The sequence below is a fragment of the Trachinotus anak genome, unplaced genomic scaffold (assembly GCF_046630095.1).
Source record: "Trachinotus anak isolate AG129_WGS33_773 ecotype Australia unplaced genomic scaffold, CSIRO_AGI_Tana_v1 ptg000026l, whole genome shotgun sequence".
NCBI classification, from domain to species: Eukaryota; Metazoa; Chordata; class Actinopteri; order Carangiformes; family Carangidae; genus Trachinotus; species Trachinotus anak.
This window is the reverse complement of record NW_027273877.1, coordinates 4,662,358-4,686,442: the sequence shown is the minus strand read 5'-3', so window position 1 is coordinate 4,686,442 and position 24,085 is coordinate 4,662,358. Positions and strand designations below refer to the sequence as shown.

The window sequence follows — 24,085 nt, the reverse complement described above, 5'->3', positions numbered from 1 at the left end:
AGATTGTTTGACGCAACAGCCAAACACGGACACGTTTCTTCGCTGCTGCCGTTTGCACACGTAGAGGCGTAGAGAAGCTGCAGGCATTTGTTCTGAGAGAAACCACATTTTGTAATTGTTACAGAGGGATTTCTGCAGAGATGCTGCGAGCATTTAGCCCGGCACAGGTAGAGAGCAGGTTGGCAATGACACATGAACGACTCAAACAGAATAGAAAATGTTTCGTGGTTTCACTAGGTGGAGGAGATGCGTCGGGATTTTGAGGAGAAGCTGCGGGCGTTCAGCCAGGCTCAGGCCCAGTTTGAGGCGGATAAACGGCGAGCGCTGGAGGAGCTGAGGGCCACCCACCGCCAGGAGGTGGAGGAACTCCTCAAGAACCAGCAGAACCAGAGCGCCACCTCCACTGAGGACCAGGAGAAACTGGCCGAGCTCCATAGACAAGAGGTGGGCTAAGAGTGAGAGAGACAGGCAGATAGATGTGTCTTTTGGAAGGATAATATTTTTGGACGGAAGCAAGTTTGCACAGCAAGTTACTTGATGGGGTAATTGCTGTTTTGGAGGCTTATTAAGTTTTCAGTTTTTGGCATGAAAACTGAAAAATGTAGGGTTGTTTTGGTGGAGCACTTGGCTTTTGAGTATAATATAATAGCCATGGACCTTTGTTGCATGTCATCCCCTTATTTTTCTCCCATTTTTCCTTTTCTCTCAACTATTTCCTGTCCAATATGTCAGGTTTGCCAAAAGCTAATCTTTTAAGATAAGATAGTAAATGTGCACAATGTTTGACAATGTGTTTAGGCAAGAAAAAAGAAAAAACAACAAAGACTCGCTTTGCATTTATCCATCTCCTCTCTGTGCAGGTGGAGGCACTGATGGAGAGGGTGGAGGAGCTAACAAAGGATAAGGTCCGTCTGGTGGAGGAGTACGAGGCCAAGCTGGCCAAGGCTCAGGAGTATTATGAGAGAGAGCTGGAGGCCATGAGGAGGACACACCAGCTCACGACTGAGAACCTGCTGGCCTGGAAAAGGACCGAGGTAAAAACCACAACCCAGACTCACACAAGAGAAGAAGAAAGACGCCCGTGACCACATTCTGTTCAAGAAATACTGCGATATCTTATTTTCCATTATGATCAACACAAAGCATGAAGGTCCAGCAGTCTGTAGCAGACACACACTTCCAGTTGGTTAAAAATGAAGACAATTCTTTGATGAAGCAGCATTAATTGATATTGTTGTGGGCGGCGGGATAAGCTGAAAACACAACACTGACGTATCACACAGTCACAGGCGGTGACGATGATGATGATGATGATGATGATGATGATGATGATGATGGTGGTCTCCCTGCAGCCGCTTGTGACGCGAATGTTTCTGCTCATGTGAAGGTCGAGCTCCGGAAGGAGTTCCAGGCTCAGGAGGCGGCGCTGCAGCGCTCGCTGTCCAAGCTGAGGAGTGAGCTTCAGAAAGCTCAGGAAGAGGCCAGGGAGAACCGAGACAAGACCAACAGACTGCAGACGTCGCTGGCCAACGCCGAGGGAACCATCAAGGTGTGTGTATGACGGTTTTCTCTCTTTAATTGTTGGAGTAAAAGGAATAAAAGCAAAATAAGAACATCTGACTCACCAAATGTGTGGACAACACTGATTTGTTTGCAGCCATGTGGAAGAAGTGCTCACTGCGGCTCAGACCAACTACCCGCTTCTGCTTGTATTTGCGTTAACAGAGCATAAATAGTATGAGAGTCTTCTTTTGGTCACATTTGTGTAGGAAAGTGGGCTAAATTGGATGAAAAACAGCCGCTCAAAACAAAAACAAAAAGTAAAAGCTTCGGGGCAAAAAGCTGTTTTCCAGGATCTCCGAGTGGTGGGAAATGTAATGTGGTGTGCACTGATGGTCCTGCAGGCAGATCTGCTGAGCAGGAGTAGCTGGATAGATTCATGTGACTCCAGGCTGTGGTGGGAGAGAGATGACTGGGTTTTAAAATACCAAATGTTGGATTGTTTGGATTGAGGTGTCTCTGTGTGTGTTTCTCTCTCTGTGTGTGTGTGTGTGTGTGTGTGTGTGTGTGTGTGTGTGTGTGTGTGTGTGTGTGTGTGTGTGTGTGTGTGTGTGTGCAGAACCTGCACAAGCAGCTGGAAGAAGCCATCCAGGACGGAGAGATCTGGGTGATGCAGCTGAAGGACACCGAGTACGAACTCGAGGGCAGCAGGGAACGAGTTCAACAGCAGGCGACTGAAATCCTCCACAAAGCCAGTAAGACACTAATACACCGTCCGGTGCTGTGCACAGATGTTTTTCACATCTGTTGAAGGGAAATTCCACTATGTGCTAACCTGGAGCTTATTCTCTTAATTGTGTGCATTATGTTTAACATTTTGTGTCCATGCCATTAAAGAGAGTGTCAGCTCCCCAGCTAGAGAGCTAAAGAGCATTAGCCCCCTACAGTTTTTGAAAAAAAACTCCCCAGAAGCACCTGAAGCGTCGCAGATGTTGGGTGTCACTTGCAAACTGCAGATAACATCTCTGGCGCGCTCGTACATTTGTTTTCATTAGCGGAGCATGTCGCAATAGATGTACGAGGAAATTAATCTCATGTCGCACATCAGCAGCTTCCAACGCGCAGATCGGTGAATCTGTTTATCTTCTCCTCCTGAAGCTGTGTGGACACGCGCTACCCCTCACGTCCTCAGACGCCCTCTGCATCGCTGCATTTACACAGAGCCTCCTCAAAAACGCCTCCTGTAAAACTGAAAAAAATGTTTTGCATCAAACCTTCCATAAACGTGTCACGCAAACTTTCTTCTGAGCCTTGGAATAGCGAAGACTTTCGGGGAGCTCATCAGGAAGCTCACCTTCTGTTTGTTGCCTCAGAAGTTAAAGCAATAATAATGCTTTTACTGCCAAATTTCAAAGTTTGCCCGTGGGGGATTCAGCTGACTGCGGAGCCTCCTCGACAGACAGACAGAGTTTGATGTGACTGTTCCCAGGTCAGATCGGCTCGCTGCAGGCTACCCAGATGGCCCATGAAGCGACCATCAGGAACCTGGACCAGGAGCAGAGTCGGCTGAGGGAGAAGATCGGCAGGCTGGAGGAGGAGAGGGAGTCTCTGCTCAACCAGAGCCAGGCCACCAACGAACAGCACAAGCAGCAAGTGCTCAAACTGGAACAGGTACGTTGAAGCCCGTCTTCACTTCCTGTCCTGTCCTTGAAGGAGACGCAGAAAATCACTTGAAGCCGACTCCCTTCTCTCCTCCTCAGTCTCTGCGTGAGGAGCACCAGGGCTACGAGAAGGAGCTCTCCAGGCTCAGAGCGCACTACGAGGAGGAGACGCTTCGCTTCAAGGAGGCGCAGGTCAGGGCGCTGGAGGAGATGGAGGAGAAACACCAGGCCATGAGGGAGGAGGCGCAGCAGGAGAAAGAGGAGGAGAAGAAACTCCTCGTGACGGTGAGTCCAGCGTTTCACGGTTTCTCTTCAGTGGAACAACACATTTTTATTTTTTTATGTTCGCAGACAAATAGGAATCTCAGGCAACAATAGATACCACTAGTATTAATTAACTGTTTATTCATTATTTATTTTTTTATTTTTTAATTCCACACAGAGTTAAAAAAAAAAAGAAATCTGTAACAAAGTGATGCTTAAAAAAAATCTTCCTTCCCTCTTCTCCAAATATAACGATATAAATATAATGATCATAGACGGTCTGTCAATACTGTGAACAACCTTTTGTTTGAAGATACGTGCTCACTCATCAGGGAATAAACTTCTCTGAAGTTCATATTCATTTATTTGATATCATATTGTGCATTTTTTTTTATTTCAAACACCCTTTCAATTCAATATCAACTCCCAACTGTAGATATTAATCAATAATCAGTTGTGGTTTTACACATACTAAAAATGTAGATTGAAAATCATCAAAAGATAAAAAAAAAAATCCCATTCAAGTCATTCAATTTGGCAAGAGTGATGATTACATTTCTTTCCTGTGGGAGATGGTGTGTACATTTGTCAGATGCACAGATTGGTTTAAATAAATGTTGTGTGCCAGAGTCATTTGTTGTTGAACACTGTGCTGCTTAGCTCTTTCTCTGTTACCATATGGCTGAATGTGACATTTACATACTGCTGTCTGAGTGCGTCAAACCTTCTGTCAGTGTCACTGCAAAAAAAAAAAACAAAAAAAAAAACCGAGCTTGGCCGGAGCTGCTCTCCTGTGGTTTGACTGCTCTCAGATATTTGGACACATTTAAAACAGAGCAAAAGGAAACAGAGTCAGAGATTATTTGCCTTAATATTTTTCTGTATAAGCCGCTGAAAGTCGACATCTTAATGAACCTGTGGTGATAAAACACGAGTGAAATCACCAATTTCCAGATAGAAACAGTCAATACAACACACACAGTGCAGCCATTACATATTCTCCTCAGAGCAAGGGCCCACGGTTGTTAAAGACATGTGTGTCTCTAAGAAATGAGCAGGCCCTTCAACTCACAGCACACATTTAATTAGGTCAACATTAAGACCAAAGCGTGAAAACAACATCGCTATCTCCCTGTATTTCCCTCTGCGTCCGTCATTTTGTCATCTCCTTTTTTTTTTTTTTTCGCCTCCATCCTCCAGTTTTGCCTCTTCTCTCTCCTCGTCCTCCATCCCCTCTGTCTCTCAAGTTCAAAGCGGCCGCGTGGAATGAATACAAATGTCCCGGATGCCAAAGGAGCAAAGAAACGGCAGATCAGATTACACAGGTTAAATTAATTTACCCTGATTCATTTACCAACCACAACAGTATTACATTACCGACGACGAGCGCTTTAAGGCAGCAAGGAGGCTTTTACTCTGCCTTCGCTGGTCTGTTTTGATCCCTGCGTGTGCCACCATTTTCCAGTTGGGGAGTGAGGAAGGGAGGGAGGGAGGGAGGAGGGTGGAGGGGGCTTCTTGCACTGATGCAAGCCAGGAGCAGCTGCACCCGTTCCAGCTGCACCGTGTGTGAACCGTCAGTCGACAATGAGGCTGATATCTGCTGATGAAACTGTGAGCAGCGACGTGGGAGTGAAACTAGACCCAAAAACCGCAGAGATTCAATTACAGCTGTTCCGAGGGATGAAGGATTTTAGCCTCAGATTGGAATGAAAAATATCTCACCACCATGAAAATAAAACACTGTAAAACACGCATTTTAGCCTGAATCTGTTCCTTTTGACCTGTAGCTCCCTGCGTGCTTCCTGATCAGCTTTCACCATTTTTCTGATCACTGATTATTTCATTTTGAAGCTCAGACCAAGACCACTTAAAACGATTGATCTCAGTCAAGTTCCAATCAGACTATGATTATCTGATTGGTCCATTTGAGGTCAGAGAACATAAATCTACACTCCATCTGATTGGTTAACAACACTATTATTTTACCTTGGAGTGGTAGATGCAGCCCTTACGGTACATTACGCCCCATTTGCTCAGGCTCGCGTGGCTCCACCTGCACTCAGCAAACATTAAGAGTCTCATTCTTACTGGAAGCTGTTGACGTCCAGTCAGAGTGAAGCTCGGAGACATGAAGGCAGCGCGACGTGCAACCACCACAGAGCAACTCGCATCACTTTGTCTCCAAAGTTACAGACTCTTCCTTTAAACTTCCAGCCGTTTGTCTGTCTCTACCTCTGAAATGACTTTTTATGAGTTTTAGATAATGTTGAACTTCATGTTCTCTCCCTGTTTCTTCCCATATCTTCTTTCATAACACCCCCCCCCCTACTGAGCTCAGACTTTCACTGCTGTTTGAAGCTGACTGCTAATTGGCTGATTTTCATTGACATTAAATCCTGCCTCCAAGCCAAGTGAGAGCGGTGTGTGTGAGGATGTGGGTGAGTGTTTATAGATTCCCTGAAAGAAAGAGCGATGGAGAGAACGGATGGAAGGGGGGGGGGGGGGGGGGCTGTGCTGTGCCTCATCGTGTTTAGATTAATGTATGCCTTTATGTTGGAGCGAAATTAAAGAGGATGCAGGAAGACAGAGGATGAGGCGAAGAGGTAGACAGACAGACATTTTTGAAACAGAAAATTTCCCTTTATACATCTTCATCTTTTTTTTTTTTTTACTTTTAACTTTCCACACTGAGGGAATAAAATGACTAATTCTACAAATAGCTTGTGCTTTGTGAATTCACTGCTCACCACACTTGAGGCTGTAGAACCGTTGTGTCTTTGATCTCCCTGCTGTGCTGTGGATGAGGATGAATTCATCCGTTCATCTGATGGGTTTGCTTCCATTAGGGCTGCTTGGTTATGGCAAAAATCATAATCGCGATTATTTTGATCGAGATTGAGATCGCGATTATTTTTACACGGTTATGCATTGACTTCAGAAAGCTACACATTTATTGAACTTCTAATGAAGCTTTGTCTTTTTAACAGTGTAAAGCGAATCTCAGGCAGCAAGCAGCTCACACAGTCCATACACTATGCATGATGATAACTGGTACTTGTCACCAGAAATTCAAAACCACAACAGAAAATGTAAATTTATGTGTCACTTTGCGAATATTGACAGATGCTGGGGCTTCCGGCCCTAATCAATCTTCGCTGCTGAGTTCCTTTCCCTGCCACGCTGCCTACAGTATTTGGGAGGAGATCAAGAACGTATGTGACAGAAACAGCCTGTAAATTTCATAGTGCAGTATTATTATGACCATCCAGGCTGGAAGATGTGAAGCCCCTTGTTTTCTGAGCTGTCTGCGCTTCTGTTCACCCTGTGTTTTGTCGGACAGCTTCCCTAAATCCATGTCAGGAGCTGTGAAGTGAAGTAAAATAAAACGAAAGGCAAAGAAAGAGCACCAGAAATACATCTCGAAGGAGGCCGGGCTGTTTATCCAGTGGTACATGCAGTCTGACCACTAAACCAACACTACCACAAAGATAGTAGATGATAAGATAATAGGATACAGCCACCAAAGATAATATGAATAGAAGAGAGACTGAGAAATAGAATAAACAGAGGAGAAAAGGAGAAATTCAGAGTGGCCCAGGAAGGATTTACTGCAGTGGTTTGTGGGATTATAGAAACTGGCTGCTTTTAAGTTTAAATGACAGCTCACGTGTGCCTCCTTCATTCAGGAGCCACGCTTCACGCTCAACAGCTGCCACGGCTCCATAGTGAGGCACAAATGGGATTTACTGTCCAGTGGCTTCCTAAAGATTATACTTTGAGGGTATTTCAATAGGAACTGTATTCATGTTCCTGCAAAAGGGCCATCAGCCTTTCATCATAATAATGATCTGATAATCTGTGTTTTCAGCAGGTAAATGGGGTTTTTTTTCCCCCAAATTTGTCCTCTTCTCATCTTTTCATCATATTTCATTCTTCTTCTTCTCTCCAGAAAATGAGTCAGGAGTTTGAGATCAAGCGTCTGTCGTTGGAGGAGCAGCGAGACCGTCTCCAGCAGCAGCTGGACAACTTGAAGGAGGAGCTCTCGGCCAAGCTCAACATAGCCAATCAGGAGGTGCGAAGCCCTGCTAAGAGTTCCTAAAACAGCTGATCTCATCTCCTGTTTCCCGACTGACTCATGAGCGATGGCGTGATAACCCTCTGGTGGTCTCTCTACAGGTGTCCCACCTCCAGGAGCTGGTGAGGGAGGGGCAGCAGAACCTGGGCTCAGCTCAGACGCAGATCACCTGTCTGAAGGAGACGCAGGAGAAGCTCAAGATAGAACTGGATGCAACTCGAGCCCGGGTCCGAGAGACCAGCAACCTGCTAACTGACCTACAGGTGAGGATGAAACACTTGATTTGCAGGTTATCAATCAGCTGATCGGTGGGCCTCTCAGGCTGCCAACCAGTGACTCTGTTTTCAGTCAGCAGGGCATTCAGGTATTTGATTCTTTGCCTTGTCGGGCAGTACGTTTGTCCATCACACAGTCGGCTCGCCGCTCAAATCACAGAGGACCGAGGAAAACCAGGAATATTTTGAAGGCAGGAAATGAGCATTGAGTGAGAAATAAGTGCAGCACTGAAGGCCAGCTGTGAGATAATGATGATGAGGCTATTATGAGTGAAGTGGTCCTGTGTTTGAAAAGAGGATGAGAAAGAGAGAGAGGCAGGAAGTGTGTGTGTGTGTCTGTGTGTATAAGAAATGTATTATTATTGTTTTTGTAAGTATTATAATATATTATACTAAACTACTTAATATTAAGATTTTTTAAGGGTTTCAGTGATGGTAATAATGATGCATAAATAAATTGAAAAAGCCCTGCTTTGAAAAATTGAAAATAATATCATCAAAATAATAAAGGTCTGCACAACCGGCTCCACAAACATGGAGTTAAAGACAGATGAAGTTAAAATACAGCTGCAGTAAATAAAGACTGGCTAATACAAGACAGAAAGAAGGGTTTTAAAAGAGACAGAGGACAGAGAGGCTGAGTGGGGAGTGATAATTATGTGGAATCGCTGAGTGGTGCTCTTTGCTTTCCCACCAGCCCGGGCGGCCTCTATAAAAAGAAAGGGATTTGGATTGTTAAAAAAAAGGCGAGCCTAACACAGGAATGAATCTGGTATTCACAGCCCGAGCCCTGCTTGTGAATCTAGACCAGCTATTGTGCGGCGGGGTGTGAACCCCTGAGTAGCTTATCACATCCTGAAAGGACGGTAGAAAGAACCCAGAGCAGAGTCAGTCAACAGTGATGCGCTGGACTCGTCTGGTTCTTACCTCTTCCTCACCTCTGGTGATATTCAAGCATGACTTTTCTACATTTATGTTGTGCTGATATTAATGCTCAGCTGAAATATCATTCCTTGTTTTTATGACTCAGCGATTAAATTGCAAAGCTCAGTTGCAGTGAAAAGTGTCTCATCTCCACCGAGTGTTTCTTCTTCTGTGTCTCTCACGCCTTGAGAGAAATCCAGCCCAGCGTGGACCCCCCCCCCCAAATTATCTGCACCTTTTCAAAAAGTAAGACGTTATCTACAAGATCATCTCTGTCATTGTAAACAGTTCCGTCTGGATTTAACTGCTCTGCCACTTCTCCTCAAAGATGAACACGAGAGCCTTTAGTGTTTTTTAATGAGCTCATCAGCAGAGAGACCCCGGGGCCTCTTCAGCAGCTGGAAACAGCTGACCCGGTGAAGTTAGTTTCTGCCTTGAAACCAGCACATTACAAATCCCCTGTAGCTGTGGCATTATAAATAGATGTGGAGGTGGGCATTGTGAGTCATCCAGCCCCCGGCTATTGAAATGCTGCATCTGGTCAGGGAGAGCAATTTGAGGAGACACTGTTGCCTTTTGTAGCTTTGTATTGTTGTTCTTAAGGATTCAAGACCAAGAGCCAAACTCTTTATCTTCATCACCAATAATTTATTTGACCAGGGATTAGAGCTTTTTAAGTACATAATGGAAAACCCATTTCACTATTTGAGCACTTTATTACAACCTAAATTGTGGCTTTTAGTAAAAAATTGATTTTTCGCACTGTTATTCAAAGGTAGTGATTCAAAAGAAGGTGTGGGAGGAAAGGGTTTCCATGGCTTTTTAGTTTTGATGAAGCATCCTGGTGCCTTCAAGGTGGAAGGAAGGCAAAAGTCCAAAAACAAGCAATGGTATAACAATCAATCAATCAATCAATCAATCAATCAGTCCATCAATCAGACTTTCTTTGCACTTTTCATGCGAACAGTGTAACAAAAAGTGCACTGAAGAAACAGTGAAGTCTGGAAAGCAAAGATAAAAAATAGAGTGATAAAGAAAAAACAGTAAAATACTAAAACATAGGACATGTATTGAAGTGAGTGAAGCCAGAAATAAAAGGTGGGGTGAAAAAAAAAAAAATAGTAAAGATAAAATCATAAAAAGCTAAAAGAGAGGAGATGTTTGGAAGAGAGTGAAATCAGAAATAAAAGCAGGGTATCAAAAGCTAAATAATCCATGAAATAATCATAGAATAAAAGGACATACCAGTAAAACAGGCTAAAATATATTAAAAGACAGATTAAAAAGGTAGGTCTTGAGTTTGGGTGGAGTAACAGGGTATTTTGGCTTAGATTTGTGTGCCTGTTTGTGTTTGCAGGAGGAGATCGAGACCCAGAAACAGCAGCACGAGGCCAGAGTGATGTCCATCAGGACAGAGGAGAAACAGAAGATGGACAAGATGGCAGACGACTTGGACCAGAAATGGAGAGATGCTCTGCGGTAAAAAAAAAAAAAAACAATAAAAAAACTCCCTCCTCTGTCCTCATCCACTCGCTGTCAGCCTGTCAGGCTCGCTTTCCCGTGTTTTGCTCTTTCCATTTGTTCTCTCATTCATCTCTGTCATCTCTCGCCCCCTCCCCTTCACAGTCACACTTGTTATTAGTGTGACAACTCGGCTCGTTCTTCCAAAGCGCTCATGGTTATTAATAAGAACGAATAGGAAATGAGCAGTTGGAAGCAAGTTTATAGAGACATACAATATTTACAGATATCCCTTAGCAGGACAATTAATTATACACAATTACACAATTAAGAATAATTCTACCAAACTCTGCCTGTCTGTAGGGAAGAAGTGCGCTTGTTGAAGGAGGAGTTGACCGAGGAGTATGAAGCAGACAAGCAGGCAGCGCTGACTCAGCTCTCCCAGCAGAAAGAGCTGGAGATGATGGCGGCAAGAGAGGGCTGGCAGAGGAAGGTGGAGGACCTGCTGGAGCAGGTAAACACTCCGACTTACTAACACAAACACACATTTCAACGAAGCGAATCTAACAGCGATGCATTTATTTATTTCAACGCGTTTCTGCTCGTGAATCTCTGCATATCCCGAGTTTTAGTTTGTCGTTTGTTTGTCCTTTAAGCAGCAGATAAGTTGTTGAAATATCTTCTGGATACATGAAGAGCCAACAGGAGGAAATAGGCAGCAAGATCATCTTTATCAGTAATGAAGTAATACTCCCTCTAATACCACTAATACCTTCCAGCAGATGAGTTTGTATTGCCTTTAAGATATGAGCTCTTAATTTGAAAATCAACAGGGCCAATCAGAGCTTTGAAGGCAGGATTAGAACAAAATAGTGACACAGTTTGTCATGAGTCAACTTAAAGAAATAACAACTCTCAGATTCATATTTTTCCTTTAATCAGTATCACAGCGGTTAAATCAGCCGCTCCTCGTCACTGCTGTCTGCTGCAGTAAGAACTGGAAATGACAGTGGCACAGATGCTCCTGTCGCTGCTGAAGAAAACATGAAACGAAAGTGAAATCAGACCAATCATTTCAAAGTCAATCCTGACAATTTTGACAGCTTGGATTCAACTTTTATGAACTTGAGCCACAAATTTGCACCATTGACAACAGTAAGCCTGTTCTCCTGTCAGTGACTCGGCTGATGAGCTTTTTCTACCCTCCTCGGTGAAACTATTGAATGAAATGATGTAAAATCCCAAGTACAAAATGCCAGGGAGGATAAACAGCCTGTTACAGAGAAAACTGGAGCTTCTGTGACCGGCTGGTGCCAGCGCGCAACAGCAAGGCTGGCACCAAGAAAAGGGAAACACCGATCAGTCTGGATAATCTACAGTATGTCCCCTTTTTAAAGGGCTTCACCAAACGAAATGTAGACAGTTTGCTGCTAGTTTTCTCCCTCATTCTGTACTCAACACACGTCATCCAGCAGCTACAGCATCAGTCACAACACGGTGCACAGTCTGTTACATGCACCTACAGTATCTGGCTGTAGAAGGTGATATAGATGATCTTTTATATATGTTTTACTCTTGTGCAGTGGTGACTATTTAGTTCTTTAAACTAGGGCTGTACAATTAATAAAAATCAAATTAAATAAGATTAAATCACAATATAACCAAGTTCAATATCAAAATTTGCATTTTGTTTGATAAAGCTAAATGTGGGACTGCATACTCACTACATCTAATATAAATGCATAGTGGGGCTATAGAGATACCCTGGCCTACACGTCATTCAAATTCAAAAATCACATTATCATCATTTTTACATTTTTTCAGTGAAAATGAAATTCAAATATCTGTCAAAAATCATCTCAATATGATTTTTTTTGCATATTCAGCCCTACAAAAAAAAAGATGAATCCAACACAAATTTAGTCTATTCTGTGAGTTTCATAGAAACGAGGGCACCCCCAGTCCTGACCTTTAACCCCACCCACCCACTTTGGGAATCACTTTGATTGACAGCTGCACTTGGTGGTGAAGCCTGGAGCAAAATGTCCAGAGGAGGAGAAACACAACTGCATATCACACACACTCTCACACACTCACTTTCCTCTCTCTCACTGAGTGTGTGTCCACTACACCTGCATACATGTGTGCGGCATTATACACACACACACACACACACACACACACACACACACACACACACTGAAGAAGAAGAAGCTCCGAGTGTTTCTTCTCCTTATAGCAACAGTTACTGAAGAATCTAGAAATTAGCAGAAGGTCAGAATTAAAGCTCTGCAGCAGCCGCTTGTCTGCTTCTCCTCATGTAGCTGACCGTGGTGAGCATACGGCCTCTGGGTAATTCAGAGCTCAGCTGAGTCACAACTGAAACCTCAAAGAGGTTCGGCCTGATTTTGCCAAGACGCCGGTGGCCTCTGATAAATATTCTCTGACAAGCTGGAGCCAGCAACCGCCAATGCCAGCTTGGCAGCCTTTTTCTGACGCCCCCCCTAACCCAAAATCGTGACAAAAGCAGCTCACGACAAATCGCTGCATGCTTAAATGAAGAGTGTGACTATGTAGGAAATTGTTATTTGTTGTTTTACACAGTCACGCAAGAGAATTATTATCTTTTAGCTAAATCCCCCAATTTTTTAATAATTCTCCTGCTGTTTTCTGAATATTTCAGTTTATTGTAGAGAAATCCCACCTTAGTTATGTCCTTAATTTAAGGGTGAAACCCACTTATCAGGTCAGAGGGTCAGATGCTAATCAATTAGATTATTTTCTCAACGAATTGATCCATCGTTTCGTCTACGAAGTCAGAAAATAGCGACAAATCCTTCCTCAGTTTCCCAACGCTCAAAATCCAGAACCCACAAGTTACAGATTTACTGTCATGTAAAACAAAGAAAAGCAGCAAATGCTCCTAAAACAGAAGCTGGAATGTTCGGTGTTTTTAATTTGAAATGCCTGAAACTGTTGCTGCCCTAAAATAGCTGCTAAAAAAATAGAAATAAACATCAAACAATGTCACAGAGCAGATACCTAAGGAGCTTACACTCTGTGTGCATATGCATGTTTGTGTATTTGAGTGTGTGTGCGTGTGTGTTTGCCTCTGCAGTATTTGTGTGTGTGCAAGTGTGTGTGTGTTTTTTCTCATCAAAGGGCTTTGGTGAATTGTGCTCTTTTTTCTTCTCATGAAGACACAGCCCTCTAAATTGTGTGTGTGTGTGTGTGTGTGTGTGTGTGTGTGTTTGTGAGCAATTGCTGCTTCTCTTTGTTTCATGTGACTATGAAGCTGAATATCTTTGGATTTTCAAAACAAAACGAGACATTTAACGATGTCACGTTGGTCTCTTCTGATGACCACATGTCACTGTTTTCTCACATTTTACAGACCAAACACTTAACTGAGGAAATGATCAGCAGCCCTTGGGACGATACATCCTCCTCCCTCAAACAAACATGAATATTTACTGTCTATATGAAGCCCTAATGATGAGAGATTCTTCATCCTGTCTCCGTTTTTCACGAACAAACCCAAATATTTAAATTCAAAACTACTGCACAGATAGAAACCAGTTCATAATCAGATGACTCGGATTGGCGTTGTGAGATGTCGACTGTATTATTAAAGCAATTAATAATGAAAAGGAAATTCCCGGCACTGACGGTCCTTACAGAAGAGGAAGAATTCCAGCAGCTCTTATCATGGCTGCACCGTATGCACACACACACACATTGTACCTTATTACTGGTGTGCGTTCATGAACAGAATATAAATGATCATGTATGTGCGTGTGTGTGTTCATAAGTATTCACAGCACATTCAAACACAGAAACGTGTCTAGTGTAGATGAGCTGTTCTCCTGTCTCAGGTTACAGTGAAGACAAAATGACAAAGGTATTACTGTAGTTATCTGGACTGTATTGACCCACATACAGCACCACTGCAGGGAGAGACTCACACTCCCGTCACGTCACTTCACATTTCAAGTGTCAGCCAGTCGATGCTGTTAACACATGATCCATGATTGAGACTAGCAGCTGTCAAAGTAACAGCAGCCGGTCTCAGATGGCTGAGCTGTCGACTGGAGCTAGTTTGTTGAAATGATCTGTTGTCTTGTATTTTAAATTCTCAAATATCCTCCGGTTTTAAGTTTTGTCAGGGAGTGTGAGTCTCCCTGTTGTTGTACCTGCTGCTGTTTAACTCCCTGATACTTGTTAATGTACATTTCCACAGCACTAGTTTCTATTTTTCAACAGAAACACTCTTTTCATTTATTAATTCCACTCTACTTTGCTGTTCTTTTGATCAGTGTTAAGCTGCTGTCAAAGAAATATCCTTCACATGGCTGAACTGGGATATTCTCTTGCTTTCCTGTTCCTGTGCAACATTTGCAGTGTATTAATTGTTTCAATTTACTGCAGTAGTTAAGGATGAGTTGGAAAGAAGTGCTGAGTTTCATTGGCAGCATCTTAAAAAAAAAAAAAGACAAACAAAACGGCAAAGTAGATGCAATTATAACAAACTGGTGAGGGAAAACCGAGAAGCTCAGAGCAGCAGAGTGGTGAATATGGCATGACTGTGTGGTGAGCAGTTAAAATACAGGTAATTTCACCCTAAATTTAGATAGAGTTCTTTATTAATCCCAATGGGAAATTACAGAATTTACGGTTCAAAGTAAAAACTCAATCAGAGAAGAGCCCCTGCCGACTTTCTCCTTCTTCAGAATTGATTGTGGGCATTTCTCCCTTCATCTGTTTTCGAATGACTGACCAGAAAGCACAAGAAGCATCAGCACGTCCAAATTAATCCAGATTTTTTTTTTTCAGCCTTTTCCAAGAAAAATCTAAAATTCAGCTATGCCATCAGAAATTAGGCCTTTTGTGTCTGTCAATACTCGGTCAAATGGAGCACCAGCCTCGTTCGCTTGACGGACAGGGCCTGGCAATTACATGTGCTGCTTAAGTGGAATAGAAATGATTTATTTACAGGATATGAAAGTCCACAACTTAATGTAGGGTCTGAGTTGTTTTGTGCCATCGTTATCTGAAATGGCTTATTTTTCATTAAGATATTTTCATTATAAGGTTTTGGTCCCAGACGGCTGCTGGTGTGTGTTTGTGTGCATATGAAAGTGTGTTTAATGAAGGCGTTGGGGGGTTAGACACATTCACTTCAGGTTGTTCTAGTTATTTTTCTGTGAATGTAAGAATCATTAAGCAGTGGACACAGGAAGGGAGGATAAACTCTACAGGTCATCTGCCTGTCTTTTTAAATCCACATCCAGTCTAGAACCCCGGAAACTTCATCCCGGCCCTGCTCCTCATCCTCTCATTTTAAATCCATCTTACCTTACAGTCGCTAATGTAGTACTCCTATAGCACTAAATCCTGCAGGGGATTTAACCAGTGGAGCTTGAGGAAGAGTGGCGTGTGGAGGACTAGAGCCGCCTGTCTGAGAGAGCTCTGCCATTCACAGCCACTTAGGCCTCTAATAGTTCCAATATCTCCCCAAAACAAAACTGTTTTGTGCACTCTGATGGAGCTTACGCTAGTTGGCTCTATGTTGTTTGGCCCTGTGTGCTGTGGCTCGTTGTCTGACAAGCTGTCGGCTCATTGGGACGAGCGGCGAAAAATCTGCGGCTGCAGCTCTCAGCGTCTGGCTTATGTCCACGCGTCGACATCTGCACCCAACGAAGGCTTGTCAGAAAATCTCGTCTGTCTCTCTAAAGTCAAAACAGTCCGATCTCATATGAGGATGAGAGAATGAAGGAAGCGTGACGCAGGAGGAAATATAAAGAAAGAGTGATTATGCTTTTAATATTGACCTAATTAAATGAGTGCCGTAGGTCAAGTGTGTTGCTCATTTCCTGGAGATACATATTTCTTAAACGGCACTAAAGAAGATATTAAATGTGATTTTGCTGCACAGTAGGAGATAGAAAGCCACTTGAAGCTGCACCATATTATCACTGCAGCCCGGTATGTAATTACAGTTTTTATACTTAAGTCGAAGGCACACTGACCTGCTCACATTTCCCCTTTATTATCTATCCATCAGTCCATCTCTGCACAGTCTGAAACAAGCCTGGTGGCTGTTTTGCCCTTCAGTGTCAACACCAGTAATTATTATCTTTCCCGCACCTTGTCTTCCTTTCTCCTGTGTCTCTCTCCCTCTCTCTCTCTCTCCCCATCCAGATCTCTCTGTTGAAACAGTCCCTGGAGCTGCAGCTGTCTCAGTCGCAGTCGGCTCTCCAGCAGCTGCAGTCTCAGTTCAACCAGGAGAGAGAGCTGCTGAGCCAACAGCTCAAAGGTAAGCTGAGCTCTGCCCTTTTTTTTCTTTTCCAAGGGGGCAGCTGCAGCTGCAAGCAGCAACCCTTAAGATATATTCATCAAGACTTGCATATTTCATTCCCTATTTTTGATATTATCTATCGGCAGTTCTTCAGTAGGAGTCACAGGACATGATGCATCTCCTTGCAAACATCTCCCACTGCTGCTTCGCATTATAAGCATTCAGCTGTGGTGGATTTCATTGTAAAGCTTCTGTGTCTCCAACATTGCTGTGCTGATGAAGCAGAGCATGGTTGTTTTCATTCTCGGGGGTTTGCAGCCACAGTGAGGTGTCAGAGCTGCAGTCGGTGGGCTGTTAATAGGGCGCATCTCCAATGTGTAAGCAAAGGAAAGAACTCTGTGCTGTTGTTTGAAATGCGATGATGGATGCGCACACAGCACGGGCTCAAATCGCTGTTTCTCTCAGACCTGCCTTTGTTTGAGCAGTGTGGTGCAGGAAAGCGCAGTGTGTTGGAACAGAAAATCACGCCACCTGTGTGAGTAAAATAAAGTTTGAAAACAAAGTCCAGCAGCCGCGTCTCTCTTCACGCTGTGTTCAGCAGCGCGCCTGGCGCCTCTGCATGAACAGATTATCATGTCGTCAGTCAGAATGGAAACGTGCATGTTCACGTCTCCGTGTGTGTGTGTGTGTACGTGCATGTGTGTTTGCAGAGATGCAGAGAGAGCATCAGAGGAGAGAGCATCGATTACAAGAGGCTCACTGCTGCGCCCTCAGCACCATGGAGGAGGCCAGACAGCACCAGATCAGGGTAACACACACACACACGTACAAAGAAAGCATGCATGTAGGTGTACATTCTTAAGCTTGGGATTTAACATCATGTTTCTGCCGGTAATGTTGTCTGACGTTACTGGTTCTTGCAGGGAAACATGATGATCTGTACAGCAACATTTACAAAAAAGCAAGCTAATGTTAAAATATTATTAAAAGAAACAGTAACATCTTTCATGTTTATATACTTTAAGCAAGTGAATTGAATTATAGTATTGGAGTATTTTGTCCTTTTAAATTGCGTTTCAGCTCCTCAGTATGAGGACTGTACAATTATTTGTCGCCCTGGTGTTCTGTATTTAATGACATTATCCTGAAGTCATTTCCTTCTCCCACAGTTTAGAGAGCGCAGTCATCAGTGTTGCAGTTTCTTCTATGGCACACTTTAATTATTTCTTTGTGTACATATGCAGAGGGGCAGTAAGTATCACAACAAAGACTAAGAGAAAAAACTGTTTCGGTTGTTTTAATGTTGATAGTCTTAATTTAATGGCCCTTATTCCTGCTGCAGACTTAACTGGGGGTGAAAGATTCATAAAGCAGTCAAAGCATCTTCTGTGACTTTATGCAGACTCAGAACCTGCGTAGAGTCGGTGCGGAACTGGGACACAGCTGCGGTGTTTTTTGCCAACAGCTTTTGAAAATGCTTTGCTTCAGCCAGCTCTGAAATAGTTCATAGTTTATTATATGTCGGGTCATCGTTGCAGGCAGCAGTAATGATGTTTCACTGTTGACACTCAGGGAAATGTATTTTTGATGCGAGGTATTACACATCATCTCGATCCTTTCCTCTCTCCTCTCTCGCCATCCTCCAGGCCCTGGAGGAGCGTCTGAAGCAGGAGCAGAGGGAGGAGGTCCATGCTCTGAAGGAGGCTCACAGGAGGACCCTAGATATCCTGAGACAGCAGTCAGACCAGGAGCTGCAGACGCTGCGATTTGAGCTGGAGGACGAGGGGAAAGCAAAGCTGGGTAAATGATAACACACATGAAAACTTACCTTTGACTTTTTTTTTGTGTTTGTAGCCATGTTGGCTCAGACAACCTCTTTCCCTGTGGCACGGTTTCAAATTACAGGAACGATTTTTTTATAGCGCTTAGCGAAGATGTTTCTACCCATGGTGGTTATGTGGCTACCAGCTGTGAAGAAGAGGTGATGAGTATATCTACAAAGCCTTTGCATTCAGGGGTTGGATTATAAAAGAGCCTATTAGGAACTGTGTTTGGTAATGGGATCAAATCAGCTGGTTCTTGTGTCAGTGTGAAGTTTTTTAAAAAACATGTTCCTTGGATTTAATTGCACTGGAAGCCAAGAAACGACACATCAGCTTCCTGTGATCTGTGAACAAGATACAAGATGTCAAGTCTGAACTTTATTTTAAATTATATCACAAAAGAGATGGTTGCACTTGCCTCTGATATTAAGCCAACCTTGAGATTAAATCTCTGAAATTTAAGAGGTTTAAAAGGCACTCATGATAAAAAAGCTCGACTTGTGGTGGGAAAGGAATCCCAAGGGACAAAGAGGATGTATCGTACATCATTAATGATACACACAGTCATTAAGTTTATATCAAACCGTCGTATTTCTTCTCACAGATGATGATGTCTCTACAGATGGTGCGATTGTGATGCTCATGTGCAGATATTTCCTCCCTTTAACTCCCGTGTCTCTGTCCGGCAGCCTCCCTTCGCGCAGAGCTGAACCACCTCCACGCTACAGCCATCGAGCATCTAAAGCAGATTCACCTGAAAGAAAACAGTGCCGCCAAACGGGAACTAGAGAACGCTATGGAGCACAGCCACCAGCAGGTAACTGTGACGGTGTCTGCTTTCTTCTCTGTTCTTTTGTTGTGTCTGTTTGTGGCCACAGTCATCCACACTAGCATCTCCTAACACCTGATTGTTTTTGTGCTTTTCTCTCCTAATGTGCTACACCGTACGTGTATATTTTCCAGGAACAAGAGCTCCTGGTCCGCCTCGCAGACCTGCAGTCAGAGGTGTGTTCCCGTAGCAACCGCGTCACCGATCTGGACCATGAGATCCACTCTCTGAACGAGACCATTGACACTCTGACCAGAGAGCTGGAGCTGAAGGGCAAAGAGGTGCTGCGGGTCCGCAGTGAAGCCAACCATCAGATCAGGTAGAGAATGGCTCAACAGACAGTTCAGAGCTGAACATGATTTCTAAATTATCTGTGAGAATTTCTTATATGAGACATTCCCATTTTTGTTATTATCATTGAGGGGGCAGAAGAAAACTGTGACTCAACAGTAACTGACCCAGTTTTCAGACAACTAATCCTGCCCCCGTGTCATATGGGAATAACCATCCGAACAGCTTATGATTAAAAGCAGCATCTTGGGAAGTGTTGGTGCTTTCAAATTCATCTCAGTAGTGAGTTTCTGCTCGGTTTCTGATCAGCTGTTCACATTCAAGTGAATGGGAGAGTGGTCTCAGACCTCTGGACCTCGCTGTATATCTTATGACAACATACAATTAGCATTCATGGTCTTAAAGGGGTACTTTAGTACTTTCAGCTATTTAGTATTGCACTTCCATAATGTCAAGGAACTCAAAACAGACAGATTTTTCATCCCTAATATGGGTTGAGCCCCAACAACACAGATCCTACACTACCCATAATGCAGCTCAGTAGTATTTTTCAGTAAACTGTCCCTGTCAGGTAAAAGCAGATGGGTTTCAAACTCTGTTGTGATTGTAGGCTGAGATAAAACACGACATCACTTTGACAGAGGCTGACAGTCACTGCTCATGACTGGCAACCTGACGTTGATGTGCAAAACACTTTAATGCCCTTTTTTTGATGGTTTGCAACGTGCAAAATCATTGCGCCCAAATACTTCAAAAGCACGGACTCCATTGAAATGAATGGGAAAACAGACAATAACACAATCCAGTGTTTGATAAATAGCTCTTTGTAACTGCAAGCTAAGCTAAGATTAATATTGTTTTCTTAAAGGAAGTGCAGCACACTCCTCATCACTTCCTTGCACTTAGATAAATTCAGACTTTGGCTTTAACACGGTCGTCATGAACAACAGACCCCACATCCCCTGTACCAGCTCTGCTCTCTGGGTCCCGGCTGAGTTTTGCTTGCAGCTGCACATGTTGATGTCGTCCTCTATAATTTAGTAAAAAGTGGTGTCAGTCAAACGTCTCCCTACCAGCAAATTAAATGTATTTGTGGAGGAATATCCATGATGAGATACTTGTGCAGCAAAAGCCCCTGGAGGCACACAAGTGTTAATGTGTACACTTGAGATGCTGTGCGACGGAAAAAAGCATCCAGCACACACAACATGTTGGGGTTATGTTTGAATCGTGGTTGGGTCTTGTCTTTCTGTCCCGCAGGGCCCATGAACAAGACCTTACAAAGAGACACGAGAGGGAGATGGGGGAGCTAAGTGCCGTCCATCACAGAGAAACACAGATCATGCTGGCTGACTTCAACAAGGCCCAGGAGGTCCTCAAAGACAAGATTTCTGCTCTGCAAATACTGTAAGTCACTGAAATACTCTTGTGGCTGCCACACGTTCAACATTTTTACACATTTGTAATACACTTGAGTTTATGTACCTAATGTGTGTCGTGTCTGCGTGTCCAGGTTGGAGGGGACAGAGGAGAAGTTAAGGAACAGAGAAAGTCGACCAGAGGACCTGCATCTTATAGCAGAGCTCAGAGAGATGGTGACAGAGAGAGAAGGTCTGGTCAAGAAGCTGGTGGTGAGTAGACCGGTACGGCACCTGCTTTAAGGATACTGGATATTGTGACAGTTGAAACAATGGAGCAAAAAAAAAAAAAAAAAAAAATTGCAACATCCACAGAAATCCATAAATCCAACTCATTCCTGCAGCATCTTACACCTTAGTCCACAATGTGGCTTTGAATTCTGCAAGTGGTCGAGGATTCTCTGGTTGATTTTCGAGCCCTTTACACACATTGTCTGCTACTCTGCAACTCTGTAAACGAAATAATCCACAATGCACCATGATGTGATTTTAAAGCTGTGATGAAAGTGGGAAAAAAAACATAAAATCAGCGGCATATGCCGTCTTTTTAATAACAAACACACGTCTAACCAGCATCATGCATGTTTAAAATGTTCTGATCCTGGGGAAACCATGAAGACGTTTTCAGCAGGCACAGGGGGAGAGTTAGATGCCCTGAAGACCTGGGTGTATTTTGGGTGGAGTATCACTTTAACACGCTGTCTTTTTAAAATGTAAAAAAAAAATATTTTTTTTTATAGGATGACAAGAAGTTTTACCAGTTGGAGCTGGTCAACAGAGAGACGGGCTTCAACAAGGTGTTTAACTCCAGTGCCAATGTCGGTGTCATCAACCCTCTCATCAAGGTGAGTGGTGTCATCACTAAACCTCCCTGTCAGAGAGAAAGGCTTGGGTATGGAGGATCCTGTGGGTGTTTGTGACATCATCAGCCCCCATCCCACAAACACTGTGTGCTCTCAGAGTGACTGAGTGTTTTATTGCGAAACCCCACACTTGTAGTTCATGATGCATGCACTGGACTTTCACATCACACACTACCCAGTTTGTGATATATGATAATATGAAGTGACATTCATGTACAGCTGCCAATAAAGTAATTGATCATTATTAGATGTAATAGAGGTAGCTGTGATAGTAATCTACATTGTACTGTATATTTGTCCATATCAAAGCTATAAACCGTGCAGTGAGGGACAAGGACAACTAAAACACGCTGTATTGTCATTGCACCGCATTCAGCTCAAACACTCCTCGGCCGCACACTTTCTTTTTTTTTTTTTTAATGATTCTTACTTTGGATTGAGCCGATTGTTTGAGCGCTCGGAATCACCGACAAAATCACCCCATTCATCCTGAAAAGCTGCTGCGTGTGTGAACACGAAACCGTCTTATGTCAAGTTTTTCACGAAGACAAAGCTGCTCATCAGCTCTCAAACGTCCTGCTAATGGAGCCATTCAGAAACAGAAACGCTTGATTTCAGCATCATAACGTCGATCCTCTCCTCCTCCTCCTCCTCCACCTCGTCCTCCTCCTCCTCCTCCTCTCTGTAGGTTCTTGGTATTAGATAACTTACGCGTCCTTGATTCCCTCACTTACACCTTTAAGCTCCAATGTGTAGGATTAGAGAAAGTCTGACTTTGGTGACTCTTAGTGATGGTTTTATGAAACCCACAGTGGCAGACAGTGACGACAGATCCTATCGGGACAATGAGAATCATTCTAGGTCCTGGACTAGAGTTTTTATTCCTGCTGACTGCAGTTAAGACGATTTACTCGCAAAGTCCAGTCCAAAGAAAAGTTGTTTTTTTTTGGCTGTTTCTTACAGTTTCCATCAACCTAATGTCACTTCTAACTTTCAAGACTTACAAGGTTAACAGTTTCTAAACAGCTGATATAGAGATCATTTAATATATCCCTGAAATCCTTAAACACCTTCCCCCAACCTGCCTCTCTGTGTGTGTCTGTAGTTAAAAACAGGCAGCCAATCAGATCACCGCTTCGCCAGCTTTCCTAGCCAGTCAGCTCTCCGATTCGTCAGCCCTCCCACCATGAGTCATGAAGGACAGGAAGAGGAGGGACAGGAGGTGGAGGAGGTAGGATCAGGAGGAAGCTTTGCACCTCCTCTCCCCCCCCTTCCCCAGCGGTCCCTCCCCCGACTTAGGAAAGCCCTGCCACTGTTCAGCTCTCTTCCTCCTTCTCCTTTTCCTCAGCATCCTCCTCCTCTTCCTCCTCCTCCTCCTTCTTCTCCTCATCCTCCACATCATCCCATGCCAAGCCTTGCTCTTCCTCATGCTCCTCATCCTCAGGAACCCCTGGTGCAGCATCAGGGCCAACAAAGCTTTAGGAGGTGAGAACTTATGTGACTTGCTTCTCACTGCTGCCCTCAGTTCACTTTCACTTCACCTAATTCAGGGAGTGAGTTACTTGATGTTTGCTGCCCCCACTGCCTGTATCTCTCACCCCACCCCTTAGTTAACATAGACAGACATCAGTGGATAACAGTTACAGACGTGCCTGTAAATGCACCATTCACCTGAAATTTTTCTCAAGGAATCTCTTATGGTTAATGCTTCTCATCCCAGAATTCAGGGGGCAGTAAACACTCGCTGAGCACCCCCTTTATCAGAAATACTGTCTGTCGGTTTACAGTGCAGCCAAACAAACTGACGATGTTTGACGTCCTCCGTGAGAATCGCAGGCCGCGGCACTGACAATGAAAGCTACTGTGCAAACACATTGAGTGGCTCCCGCAGAAAAAAAAACACCAACCACCTCATGACACTCCTGTGATCAGCATGTGGAGGAAAGAAAAGCAGCGTCACAGCTGGACAGAGGTGTGGTTATGTTCACCACATTTTCAGTGAGATGCTGAGAAGCATCTCTAAAACCTAGCTGGTCTGTTTTTTAGTTTCTTTTGTTTTGATCTTACCCAATGTTGAAGTGTGAGACAAAACTAAACTCTAAGCGCCATGTGGGATTTAAAGGCCTTAATTTTGTTCATGGGATTTTAATTTAGGCCTCAGCCAGTGCTGAGCACCAAATTGATCTATTCATTTCACAGAACGCTGCAGTCCTCCATTAGTTCAGGGTCAGCAGAGAAAAATAATGAAGACATAATCCCTTTTTGATCCATTATGCTTTAACATCTCATTTTTGCATTTCCTATCATGGAGCAATCACAGTTAAAATCTTCTTTGAAATAAACTGCAAATCTTTTCTGCTCTCTTTACTGCTCTCTGCTTCTTGCTGCTTATAAAAAAAAAGA

General features: G+C 43.6%; 1 protein-coding gene across 3 annotated transcripts in view; it reads left to right on the top strand.

The window, feature by feature from the left end:
* fam184aa (family with sequence similarity 184 member Aa) overlaps positions 1-24,085 on the top strand; it is a 40,864-nt gene that overhangs the window by 10,783 nt on the left and 5,996 nt on the right. The window contains exons 5-23 of one of the 3 annotated variants that reach the window (XM_071464263.1): positions 238-444; positions 861-1,034; positions 1,388-1,549; positions 2,120-2,255; positions 2,990-3,171; positions 3,261-3,446; positions 7,375-7,497; positions 7,602-7,763; positions 10,057-10,178; positions 10,524-10,674; positions 16,362-16,476; positions 17,169-17,266; positions 18,105-18,258; positions 18,971-19,098; positions 19,245-19,429; positions 20,662-20,808; positions 20,915-21,032; positions 21,560-21,664; positions 22,788-22,913. In XM_071464263.1, the coding sequence (XP_071320364.1) occupies positions 238-444; positions 861-1,034; positions 1,388-1,549; positions 2,120-2,255; positions 2,990-3,171; positions 3,261-3,446; positions 7,375-7,497; positions 7,602-7,763; positions 10,057-10,178; positions 10,524-10,674; positions 16,362-16,476; positions 17,169-17,266; positions 18,105-18,258; positions 18,971-19,098; positions 19,245-19,429; positions 20,662-20,808; positions 20,915-21,032; positions 21,560-21,664; positions 22,788-22,913 (2,781 nt within the window). Of the gene's footprint in view, positions 1-237; positions 445-860; positions 1,035-1,387; positions 1,550-2,119; positions 2,256-2,989; positions 3,172-3,260; positions 3,447-7,374; positions 7,498-7,601; positions 7,764-10,056; positions 10,179-10,523; positions 10,675-16,361; positions 16,477-17,168; positions 17,267-18,104; positions 18,259-18,970; positions 19,099-19,244; positions 19,430-20,661; positions 20,809-20,914; positions 21,045-21,559; positions 21,665-22,787; positions 22,914-24,085 lie in introns of all 3 variants that reach the window. The other 2 variants (XM_071464261.1, XM_071464264.1) reach the window with 2 other exon arrangements.